The sequence below is a fragment of the Hypomesus nipponensis genome, chromosome 13 (genome assembly GCF_054491055.1).
Source record: "Hypomesus nipponensis isolate SF chromosome 13, ASM5449105v1, whole genome shotgun sequence".
Classification (NCBI taxonomy): domain Eukaryota; kingdom Metazoa; phylum Chordata; class Actinopteri; order Osmeriformes; family Osmeridae; genus Hypomesus; species Hypomesus nipponensis.
The window spans coordinates 18,060,546-18,072,808 of NC_140373.1; the positions used below are offsets into that span (position 1 = coordinate 18,060,546).

General features: G+C 43.7%; 3 protein-coding genes across 3 annotated transcripts; 1 reads left to right on the forward strand and 2 right to left on the reverse strand.

Annotated features, from left to right (window-relative positions):
* Nucleotides 1-2,851: 2,851 nt before the first annotated feature.
* On the forward strand, nt 2,852-7,177 carry timm23a (translocase of inner mitochondrial membrane 23 homolog a (yeast)). The gene is made up of 7 exons (XM_084670853.1): nt 2,852-3,291; nt 3,566-3,624; nt 3,730-3,823; nt 3,940-4,024; nt 4,219-4,277; nt 4,405-4,515; nt 6,478-7,177. Exons 1-7 carry the CDS (start codon nt 3,186-3,188, stop codon nt 6,594-6,596), a joined length of 633 nt encoding a protein of 210 aa, XP_084526979.1. The 5' UTR covers nt 2,852-3,185; the 3' UTR covers nt 6,597-7,177.
* Nucleotides 7,178-7,560: 383 nt separating this feature from the next.
* On the reverse strand, nt 7,561-9,637 carry LOC146260511 (elastase-1). The gene is made up of 6 exons (XM_084670851.1): nt 9,502-9,637; nt 9,131-9,240; nt 8,924-9,018; nt 8,534-8,814; nt 7,982-8,145; nt 7,561-7,740 (listed from the first exon to the last, which is right to left on the reverse strand). Exons 1-6 carry the CDS (start codon nt 9,635-9,637, stop codon nt 7,561-7,563), a joined length of 966 nt encoding a protein of 321 aa, XP_084526977.1.
* Nucleotides 9,638-11,287: 1,650 nt separating this feature from the next.
* Nucleotides 11,288-12,253, reverse strand: LOC146260512 (uncharacterized). The gene has a single exon (XM_084670565.1). The coding sequence runs from the start codon at nt 12,251-12,253 to the stop codon at nt 11,288-11,290; it is 966 nt and encodes a 321-aa protein (XP_084526691.1).
* Nucleotides 12,254-12,263: the final 10 nt, after the last annotated feature.

The window sequence follows — 12,263 nt, forward strand, 5'->3', positions numbered from 1 at the left end:
TTCCTCATCACAACTATTTGATCTGGAATAACAAGAACATTTGATATTGGGTTACACTCCAACTTGTATTAATTTATTTTTTTCACCCTTATTTAGCCAGGTAGGCTAGTTGAGAACAAGTTCTCATTTACAACTGCGACCTGGCCAAGATACAGCATAGCAATAAGACACATACAACATAGTTTCACATAGAATAAACAAGCATAATAAGCACAGTAATTACAAATAAAACAGTTCAACACTGAGGATAAAAGTGCAGGTAAAAATACTGGAGTGCAAAGGAGCAAGATTAAATAAATAAATCAATACACTATTGGGATGATGTAGATAGATGGGCTGTTTATGTACAAGTGCAGTGATCAACATTGGCCCCTTGGGCATAATCTTGTTAATACCAATATTGGTAGAAATAATAATAGATCTATTCAACTTTGTTTCAGAGAGATATAACTACGGTGTCTTATGTTATTCCTTACTGGAATCGTTTTGTCAATGATATTGTTTGGAAAAATGTCTGGCTTCTACCTAATTTATATTTAGTCACAAATAAAGTGAAGGAATTTCATTAGAACTTATCCATAAATGTTATCCAGCAAAAAGCTATATTGAGAAAAGATTTAAGAAAGACATTGATGTTGTTTGCAGTTTTTGTAATGAATATGTAAATAAATATTTGTGCATTTATTCTGACATTGTTCAATTGTAAAATCATTTTTGCAAAATCTTTGTAAGTTTATTACTGAAAATATTGAGGCTGATTTTTGTTTATTTTGGAAGGAAGTATTGTTTGGGTTATTTGACAGTTCCAGGAAAAACATCTGTGTATATATAATTAGGTTGATTTCAGGTAATGTGGGACACTTTATGGTAGTGGCTCCAGTAGACTTTCAACATAACTGTTAACTCACCCCAGTGGTGTTTCTGTAAATCGTTTTAGGGCTTGGGAACATTTTCATGTTGGAATGAAATCGGAATACACAATATTTTAGAAGCTACACACTTTCAAACATATCATGACCCCCTCTCTCACTCAGGCACCATTTTCAGGTAATGTGGGACAGCTTGTCTGGTAAAGTGGGACAGTCATCGTCTGTCAGCCTAGTCTGCTAATATAATAATAATTAGTTTATATACAACAATGCTAGGTGCAAGGGTGTGGCAAGATTCATTTAGTTGTGGGGTTTGACTTATACAATAGGCATAAAGTGTAACTGATGTAAACCTTAGTGATCTGCAGTCTATGTGCTACCTAGATAGTCCCGCTGGGTTAGCATTTCGTTGGACTAGCGTTTGCGGTCATGCTTACAAGTCTGAAAGCGCTGGTTCAATGACATTGTAAGTTGTTATTTAGTTGGGAACTTAAGTGCAGTATGTTGCATTGGTATTAAACATTTGAGAACTGTCAAATTAAATTACTTTTATAGCATAAACACAGCATTACTAGATGTCCCACTTTACCTGAAAAATGCTGTCCCACATTAACTGACATGATCAGGTAATGTTGGACAGTCACATAAAACGTTTTTTTTCTTTCTAACAAAGCATTATTTTACACATTTTTGTGTGTGTTTCAATCAGTGGTTAAAGCACTTCAATATGCTGCAATAGTTTTAATTGTAACTTAATTTAAATTCCTTTCCCAGCCTTATCATTGAGAAATGTAATGTCATATGCCGCTGAACTTTCGATGCGTTTTTTCTGTATAGACCTCTTGTCAAGCCAGATCACGCCTACTCTGATGATGTCAGACAAATAAAAACCACTGCATAGTGACTAGAAGTGTTGTATTTACGAGTCAAGATCAGCTCTGGTGATTGGATGTCAGTTTTGCACATATTAAATCATCAAAATGCATAACTGTCCCACTTTACCTGATGTCCCACATTACCTGAACTCACCCTAATAATAATTCGTTTGTATACAACAATGTTAGGTGCAACGTTGTGGCAAGATTAATTTAATTGTTGAGTTTGACTTATGCAATATGCATAAAGTGTAACTGATGTAAACCTCAGTGATCTGCAGTCTATCTGCTAGCTACTGTAGCTAGGCCCGCTGCGTTAGTATTTCGTTGGACTAGCGTTAGCGGTCACTCTTACAAGTCTGTGAGCGCTGGTTCGATGATAGTGTGTTGTTATTTAGTTGGGAACTTAGGTGCAGTATGATGCATTGGTAGTTAACATTTGAGAACTGTCAAATTTAATTACTCTTATAGCATAAACAGCATTACTAGACGTCCCACTTTACCTGACATGATCAGGTAATGTGGGACAGTCACATAAAACGGGTTTTTTCTAACAAAGCATTATTTTACAAATGTTTGTGTATTTCTATGGCTCTGGGGTGGTAACATCCAGATTACACAAAGGAAGTGATCCAGGCCTCTAAGGGAAGCGCTAAGTGGAAGATCAGCTGCAGCTCAATCAGCTGGGCAATCAATTGATTGTCGACCCAAAGAGAGCAGATGAGAGGTTTGTTTTAGAAACGGGACCAAAATTCAAGTAAAGAGGCGACATAAACATTATACATTCATTTTTACATTTGGCCCTCCTCTTTTACAGTATTTTAAAAGAGTGTTTCCGAAACAAACCTCTCTCTCTCTCTCTCTCTCTCTCTGTCTCTCTCGCTCTCGCTCCATGGGGTCTAAAATCAAACTGTTCCACTGAGCGTTATTTGGCTTGGTTTAGTCAGAGCCTGTTTAAGGATATTAGACATTATTATTAAACATATTAGACATTCTCTGGTCTAGTTATACGTCTATGAGTGATGCCAACTTTCCGGTTAGCCTACAAAAATACGTCATCACTATGACACTTCAGTTTTAGAGTAGCCTACCGTATTCGTGCTCAACTGTCGCTAACTCGCTTTACTGTAAAGCGTGTTGGAGGTCAAGAGGAAGACAGCGAAATGAAAAAGCAATAACCAGTTCAGTATGAAAATATGAGTGCTTTATTTTCGGATGCGATCTAGATTCAAGGTACATTGATACACTGTGTTTTACACCGCTTAGTCATACCTACCTATGTTTATGTATGTATTTAATCAGTTGGAGTCTGAATCACGTTCTCGGGATAGCAATCTTAAGAGGCCGGATAGTTAGGCTAGTTAGCTGTTCTATCTAGCTAGCTGTCTGCCACATCTTCCCTCAACGATTCGTACTGGAATATATTCAAGTCGCTCCAGACATGGATAACAACGCTCCGGGATCGGGTGGTTTCAAAGGCGGACTCGGTAATCTCTTTGGAGGGAGTGCGTCTGAATATTCCAACACCGAGCTAGCTGGTGTACCATGTAAGTTACATTAACTAGTCGTTCATTGTATTGCTCTAGCACTGAGAGGACAAACCCATTTGAGTGACTAGTCTATCTTGCGACAGCAGATTTCATTCAGTTGTCTCAGACAAACTACTTAGCCTGATTAGCTTCTTCAAAGTCGTCGTTAGCTTGCTAACAAGTTAGGTAACAAACCTTTTACTTAGGTAAGGCTGTTAGGGGCAACAGCTTTCAATAGTTTGATATTTCCCACTGCTACTGTACTAATGCTGTTGTTGGTACTTCTTCCAAGTGACAGGAATGAGCCCTCTCTCTCCTTACCTTAATGTCGACCCACGCTACCTGGTTCAGGTTTGTATTGCACTGCTGAGAAGCCTAACTAACGTTAACAACTACTATACTGAATATCGTATGTCAGTCAGTGTTCCTGACTACGCCTACATTGTGGTTCCACAGGATACAGATGAGTTCATCCTGCCAACAGGAGCCAGTAAGACCAGAGGACGATTTGAACTGGCCTTCTTTACCATTGGTGGCTGCTGCATCACAGGTGAGGCCTCCTTCCTGACCCATCCACACACACACTGTCAGTATCTTTTCAGTGAGCCTCTAGTTTTAGCTTGTGTAATTTGTCTTCTCCCTCCTCATCCCTCACTTACTCTGCAGGTGCTGCGTTCGGCACAGTGAACGGTCTCAGACTGGGCCTGAAGGACACACGGGACATGGGCTGGTCAAAACCTCGTAATGTCCAGTAAGCAACCTCTCACTACCTTCCACTAGTGAAATTAGGATTACACAGGCATGATCAGTTTCAGTCATGGTATGATGCACACTGGTCTAGCCTCATCATTCTTAACAACTGGATCCTGGTTTGACGTTGTTAAGAATGATGACCCTACACCAGTGAGAGGTCTCACCTGGTTTGACGTGACATTTCTTCTTCAGGATTCTGAACATGGTGACTCGTCAGGGTGCGTCATGGGCCAACACACTGGGCTCAGTGGGTAAGCTCTCACCTGCTTCTCCCAGAACACCACCACACTAACTGAACATGTTCTTCCTCCATGTTTAACAGATGTGCCTGTCTTGGTGTGCTGTTTGTTGAGCTGGGTGTGTTCTGCCCTCCTGCAGCCTTGCTGTACAGTGTATTTGGTGTGGCCATTGAGAAGGCCAGAGGAGCCGAGGACGACATCAACACAGTGGCTGCTGGAACACTCACTGGGATGCTGTTCAAAGCCACAGGTGTGTGCTTCAAGTTCAGCCTTTATTTTAACAAAGGATTCGTACTAAGACCACTGTTTTGTTTCTCAGGCCAAGCCTGTAATTAGCCTACAAAATAACTCAAATCAATGCACAGAGTGTGTTATATAGGGTTTTCACCGACGTCACGTTCTGGGCGGTAACCCGGATGCGCGGCCATATTGGAGGCACTCGGTGTAAACAACTGAATGGAGTACAACCAAAGAATTTATATTCTATACTCTTTGGTACATTTGTAGCCATGTCTAAACGACCGAAATGGTCATCAAAACGCGTCCAAGATCCAAAGGCATATAGGGAAGGACTTACACCACAAGAAAAGGGTCGATATTTTGAGACATTAGGATTTATTGGCGGTGCAGATCCCTACCAGTTAGCTCCCTCTACTTGGATCCGTGACGACCCGGTGATTCTGCCTTCAGTTGGATATCCCGATATTGTTAACTACCTGGTTTTCTCGCCGAACCCAAACACATGCAGTAGTTTGATATGAATTATATTATGTCAATGTCAGCTTTACAGTAAAATAAGCACACAATAAAAGCAGTAATTGTTTTTACTATTTACTAGTAAAAATATTATCATTACAATAGAAATTGGTTATGAGCCGCTGAAATAAACATTTCACAATACCTGACAAGAAATGTTCCGAACAAATACGGATGTTGTCCAGATGTTTCCCTCATAGATCTTGGTTGAGCTTTGCCAACTTTTGGAAGTCGATAATATACCAAATGTTTTTCTCGATCTGTCCGATTGGTACAACCTAAAACACGGCAATAATTCAACATTTTCCTTGACGACTTTCGGGATATACTTCAGTGCCTGTGCTTTGTTGTGATGCCGAGTGCCTCCAAGATGGTGACTTCCGGTCAGATGACGCGTTGTGAAAACCCTCTATAAAAGATTGAAGATTAAAAGGGATTGAAATGATTCTCCTGAGATGATTGTCTTTAATGCTAATCTGTGAGAAGGCTCCTTCCATCCATGGAGGAGGACAATGAATGGCTGTCCTACCTGTCTCTGATGCTATGACAATCTGGAATGAATATGCTGAGAAATATCAGTGGTGTTTTAAGGTGTATATATATGCTTGTTGTATCTACGTTAATGTTTGTACTTACTGATGTTGTCACGGTACCAACATTTCAGTAGTCGGTACCAATACCAGTGAAATGTCACTGTACTCTATACCATTTTCGATACCAAAGCAAAAAACAAAAATTGGTTACTGAACAAGTCTCATTTGTTGACAGTAACAGTCACCTACAATATCTAAGGCTGAAGCCTACTAATGACAACAACAGAATGCAATCTCAATGCATGTACGCCCAAAGGCAAAACATGTGTGTGGACTGAGTGTAGACATTAAGAAATGATCTCACAGATGACTGAGATCATTTGTAGAGCTCAAAATATAAATATTGACACAACTTATAAAGTAGAGAGAGTGGATTCAACACGCCTCATGGGGCTCTTTACATTGTGGTTGCGCTACAAGCACAACATGTAAATATACATCCCAAACTCCAAAACCCAAACTTCTGCAAGTATGTCATCTAAAAGCCTGTACGTAAAAATGTGTTAACCTTGGTGTGCCCTCTCCTTTTGTATGCCCCAGTAATATGTGTTGCATTTGCAAGATGTTCTCATTGTCATCTGCCTCACGACCAAAGTCTAATTAAATTCTAATTTAGCAACTTTTCAGAGAGCCACTATTAACATCTGGTGAGATAAGTTTGGAAACACTGTGCTTGTCAGCGTCCGACTCTGCATGGGTACAGGGTAGAACCGTAGTACTGACTTGGTTACATTTTTTTGTGACAACATAACTACTGACTGCAATGGAAAGTAAAAAATACACAATTGCAGATGATTGTGTAAATATGCAGGTAAACTCACAACTCTTCCATCCTGTGTGTGTGTGTGTGTGGTGGTGAACAGGAGGCCTGAAGGGTGTGGCTCGCGGCGGTCTCGCTGGCTTGGCCATGTCTAGTGCCTACGCTCTCTATAACAACTGGGATCACCTCACTGGCTCATCCTCCTCTTCAAGTCTGTACTGAACTCACCACCAGGTGTCCTCAGTCACCTTTTTTAGCTTTCCCAGAATCACTGTCCACTTCTGCTGAGAGGAGCGTTTTGCGATGCTGTTGGAAGCAAGTTGTTGAACCATGGACTGAATAACGACTTGAATTCTACTTCCATGCCCTCCTATAGTATGTGCTCTTTCCCCTCAAGTGTCTGACAAGTTCCCACCATCTGGAGGATTCTCTATCACACACAGTCAAAAATGGAAATTGTATAGTTTTCCCAGCAATTATATGTGAAAACTTATTTGGTAGACATATGAATCTCCTTTGTCTTTACCGATATTAAGCCCAAGTTGTTGTTCCAACTCAGTGGATGTACATTTAAAATTGGGCAAGGTTACATGTCTGATTGCCTACAGTTGGAGTACATAACATTATTGATATCATCAATGTCATCAGCCTAGTAGTGTCATCATAACCTACTGAAAGCATTTCACCCCAGCACAGTCTTAAAAATAATACTGTTGTAATAATAATAAATATTCAGTGGGTACTAGTTTAGTGGTACTTAGACATGGAAGCCTGGAGTGAGTAAACATGACCTCTCAAAGGTATGGTGTGTGTATGTGCGTGTTCTCTTTGTCCATGTCTCATTTACCACACTGTCAAGAAGAACAGATACCACCAGTGTTTTGGTTTTATAAACTTTAATTGGTAAATAAACTAGGTATTGTGTTAAATAAGGAAGTCAGATCCGAGGCTTGTAGAAGCCACTGCTGTGCTGTGCATGCTGTAGTGTGTATCTTCTTTCATCATATTAGAGCTTCAACCTGGGAAATAGGCCAGCTAGCCAGTTTTCTGTGTGTGTGTCATAGATGCTGATATCCTAACCATAGACAAGTCTTACAAGTTCTTAAAATACGGGGACTAGGCAGGAGTATATCTCCATGTCCCCAGACACAGGATGTTGGATGAGGTACGGGATATTTGAAGAGGCTTAGTGAAGGAAGAAGTCTCTGATGCGTGTGGCCTCGATCCAGGGAATGTAGGCTGCTGTGCGCGTAAACACACTGGGCTTGTTCTCCACGGTGCAGCCAATTGGTCCAAAGCTCACCACCCCATGCACCTCCCAGCTGTCATGTCCCACCTGGCATAGCAGAGGACCACCGGAGTCCCCCTGGAGGGTAGGTGGAGGAGGTGGTAAAGCATACTGAACATTGGGACAGCAGGTCGATACTTGTATAAGCAAATAATCACTATGACTTGTCTCCTATCTCCAGTCCTGAAAAAGACATGCATTCGTCCATTTTGTGTACTTTTAGGTGTATTGTATTTTTATTTCTATTGGGTCAGTAAATAACAGGTATTCTAATGCCTGTCATCAGGCATGGAGGGAAAGCTTTTGGAGATAATCTTACCTGACAAGCTGCAGGTGGACCTTCGGTGTCTCTGAAGCCAGCACAGATCATGGAGTCTCTGACACGCTCACCCCAGAACTTCTTCTGCCGGCAGGTTTTGAAGTCAATGATGGGCAGACGAGCCTGGTTCAGAGCCTCAGCCAGGGACACGTTCTCCTTCCCACCTTAGATCCAGGGGACAGAACATCAGATCCTCTCATCCCCTGCCCCTTCTCAACCTTCCACTCATTCCTTTTAACCTCAGCCTTGTTCTCCCACCCCCCTCCTCACATCCCTGTCTCCTCAACCTCCCTCCTCACATCCCTGTCTCCTCAACCTCCCTCCTCAACCTTCCTGTGTCCTTAACCTCCCTCCTCTACCTCCCCCTCTCCTCAGCCGCCCTGTCTCAACAACCTCCCTCCTCAACCTTCCTGTGTCCTTAACCTCCCTCCTCTACCTCCCCCTCTCCTCAGCCGCCCTGTCTCAACAACCTCCCTCCTCAACCTCCCTCCCTCCTCAACTGTCCTGTCTCCCCTCCCTCCTCAACCCTCCTCAACCTTCCTGTCTCCTCACCTCGTGTATCCCCCCAGCCAGTGACCCAGCAGTAGTGGCCTGGTTTGAGACTGGTCTGTTTGCGCGGCAGGCAGGCGTAGCGAATGAAGTTGGATGGCACGATGTCTGTGCCAGCTTTCACCAGGGCAATGTCATAGTCCAGCTCACTGTGGGTTGGGTAACGGAAGTGCTCATGCCTGTAGATACGCTTTACTGGGAAGATCCTTTCAGGTTTCTCAGACCGCTTCAGCTGGTGCTTCCCCACAACAATCCTCCAGCTCCCAGCATCCTCTGCTTTCCCCCTGATAGAAACAGACAGTGGGGACTGACTTGTGTGGATTCTTTCCAGAATTTGTTTATGGTTACTTTCAAAGCATTCAGTAATGTGTGTGCATGAGAGACGATTCTTACTTCTGGAAGCAGTGTGCAGCAGTAAGGATCCAGTTCTTGTGGATGAGTGTTCCTCCACACACATGGATGTAGTGCTTACTGCCTCGAGGACGGACCTGACAGGGATGATACATGACATCATGTCCTCCAGTCACATACACACACGAGTGGTATATCAATGTCAACTTCTTGGTTGAATGTCTGTATTCTTGGCGGATAATCTGTTACCTGCAAGGACACCTGCCACGGCCATGAGTGAGGTCGGGCCTCGTTACCAGAGACGATCCGTTCAGCCATGTTGGGTTTGAAGTGGGACATGCCACAGTCCTTTGGCCAATCTGAAAGGAGAGGAGAAGCAATCCGTGAAGCACAGGGATGCTGATCACAGACCTGGCATGAAACAGTCACAGCCATACACAAACAGCTACTTTTTCATTTCTAACTGATCTCTGGTCAGCAACAAAAAATGAGTGATTACCTTTCAAAGCCTGAGATTCAAGTAACTGAAATCCTGGACTGAAAATTGTTGTCATTTATGTTTGTGTATTTCTGTTATGCATTTGAATATTATTAAGTGTATGTGTGTGTGTGTTTCTCACCCAAGTGCAAGACTTTGTGCTGGGGCTGACTTCCGGGGCTGTTGAGGGTGTGTGCAGCAGCTGGCGGGGAAGCCTGGCCCACCAGCAGCAGCAGCAGCAGGAGAGGGTTCCCAGGAACAGCCTTCATCCTCCACATGATCACTACCCTGTCCCCAGGCCCCACTATTTATACTGCAGCCTCAGGACCCTCCCACTCACACACAATCACACAAATACAAACATACAAACCACCTCTCTTTCACCCCTCACACACACACATGCACACACGAACACACAATCACACAAATACAAACATACAAACCACCTCTGTCTCTCACCTGCGCACACACACACAAATATACAAACGTATCTTCCTGACAAACAGGTAGACACATACAAAGATACAGATGTCGATCAAAACACATTCCTCAACGCACACACACTCATTCAAGACATATGCGTGCTTACAGACTTAAACTCCCCCAAAACACGCATACACATACAAATATACGCCCCTCCAGGGACAATAAACATGTTCACAAAGCGCCAACACTGGATTGTTCTCCTGCAGCCTGGGCTTTCCACTGCTGCTGGGATTCTGGGAGTCCCTTCACAATAAAAAAAAAACATACGTACACACACAGGCACACAGAGAATACATGACCTTACTGTATACATTCACTTCCACACAAACAAACAACACCCACCTCCCCCCACCTCCTGGTTACATGGTGTCATGTCACATGACACACTGGCCCACAGATGAACCTCTTTCTAAACTCTGTTCTAACTAATCTCATTCCCCCTGTCCAACCCCAAACCAGGACACCCTGTGTCTCTGCGCCTGCTGGAACAAGGTCTTTCTAGTTATACTCAAACAGCTAGAGGCATGCAAGAAAAATTGATGAATGGAGAGAGCTCTGGCTTTGTTAATCAACATGGTATCGCACATGCACATGCTCTGTTGGTTCCTAAAGAGTAAAATATGACAACAATAACTCCAATAGAAGCAGCCAGAGAGTGAAGCATTTTAGTACAGTGAATGACAGGGAATGTGCCGGCTCATCTAACAGAAACCACCTGAATGGCCTTACAGAGAACCGTCCACCGCTCTCACCGTCATGGTTCACCAAGCTCACATGCCCAGTGTGTGTTTGTGACAGTGGGTGAGCCCACTAAAATGTGTGTGAATGTGTATGCGTCATATTTTTTAATACACAATAAGTGTATGTTATAGATGAGTGAAAGATCAATAACAATATATCTTTTTAAAACATTTTATTCAGTCATGGTCCAAATAGTAGATTATATTGTTGGACATTTGTCCAGCATTCTTCCATTCTTTATCAGCAGACCATTCTTCTCATTTCTCCACACTTGACATACTGTATACAGTAAGTTAAACCCTACGCATGCGTGCCCCTGTGGGCCTGTCTTGCAAAGGCTGAAGAGAGGTACTGGGAGTAAACCTGGACAACAACAAGTTAGTATGGATGAGTCCTGGTAAATGTCTACTCTAATTCAGTGCTAATTCCCCTCTAGTTAATCTGTCTGATATTCATCTATGCTAGGTATGTTTACAAATACATTAGACGTAACACATTGGATATGAGATTACACTGATTCTTTTTTAGGCAATTGTGTATTTGTTGACAGTAAATATAATGTGTTTCCTTTTCCATCTTTAGCTACTGTGTCAATGATTGTTTGACAACAGGAGGAAACGCATACAAAATGAGAAGTTCCATGTGCCTCCTTCGTTTACAACCACGGTGAGTTTAAACAGACACAGGAGCAGTGGCTGGCATCAGTCGCTGGCTTTGCTGAAGCGAACACAGCAGCCAGGCTTCTTCAGTGACCTCATCACGCTCCTGCGCCTTGTCCGGATTCGCCTTCTCTCAAGGGAGGGCGACTTGTTTGATGTTTGGGTTCCCCCCTCCTCCCTCTCCTTTGCACTGCCATCTTCCTCCTGTACCTCTTTATCTTTCTCCCCTTCTCCTCCCTCTACCTTATATTCCTTTTGCTCTACAACTGCCGGCTCTGCTTCATTCTCTACTGCAGTAGAGAGCTCAACTGGTGCTGAGGTTTCTGGGACCGTGGGCGTGGGTGTCTCAGTTACTGTGGCAGGACTCTTGATCTTGGTGGTTTTGTTCTTGGTCTTGTTCTCTCTGGTCTTGTAGGTTTTCCTCTGCAGGTGCTTCTGTATGGCTGAGGTCAACTCCTCGGGGTCCAGAGAGGCTCCGTGTACATCCCATGTCATCCCATCCTCATCCCACTGCACCTGCTTCATACTGCTCCTCCTCCGTGTGTAATCCCTCCCCCCAGTCCTCCTCCCCTCCTCAGTCTGGACCTTCAGACAGGACCTTCTCCTCCCTCCAGGTGCGGGTGGGGGAGTGCTGACCTCCCACACCACCTCGTCCTTCTCCTCCCCCTTGCCCTCCTCTCCAGAGCTGTCCACACGGAACATGCTGGAGGAGGGAGACACCAGGTTAGAGTGGGAGCCTACTGATGCCCTCAGGTTGAGTCTCGACCCTGGGGGAGAGCCCAAGATGGAGTGGGATCCCATGTAGGAGCCCAGGTGTCTCCCCAGGTTCCACATGGATCCAAAAGGAGAGCCCACCTGGACCGCCATGTCTCTCAGCTCCACCTGGGACGTCATCGTCCATTCCTCCTTGCATGCACCGCCACCCCGACCCTGACACAGCTGTTGGGAGGTCACCAAGCTCGCCGTCTCCTGTTTCACATGGGCAGACTTGAAGAAGCCGCCATCCATTTGTGAGTCA

Coding starts and splice junctions, on each gene's coding strand:
- LOC146260511 (XM_084670851.1), bottom strand. CDS start 9,637: ATGTGGAGGATGAAGGCTGTTCCTGGGAACCCTCTCCTGCTGCTGCTG. Junction 8,815..8,923: donor GCTGCACACTGCTTCCAGAA/GTAAGAATCGTC, acceptor TGTTTCTATCAG/GGGGAAAGCAGAGGATGCTG. Junction 8,146..8,533: donor TGGCTGGGGGGATACACGAG/GTGAGGAGACAG, acceptor CCTGGATCTAAG/GTGGGAAGGAGAACGTGTCC.
- timm23a (XM_084670853.1), top strand. CDS start 3,186: ATGGATAACAACGCTCCGGGATCGGGTGGTTTCAAAGGCGGACTCGGT. Junction 3,824..3,939: donor TGGTGGCTGCTGCATCACAG/GTGAGGCCTCCT, acceptor CTTACTCTGCAG/GTGCTGCGTTCGGCACAGTG. Junction 4,516..6,477: donor GATGCTGTTCAAAGCCACAG/GTGTGTGCTTCA, acceptor GGTGGTGAACAG/GAGGCCTGAAGGGTGTGGCT.
- LOC146260512 (XM_084670565.1), bottom strand. CDS start 12,253: ATGGATGGCGGCTTCTTCAAGTCTGCCCATGTGAAACAGGAGACGGCG.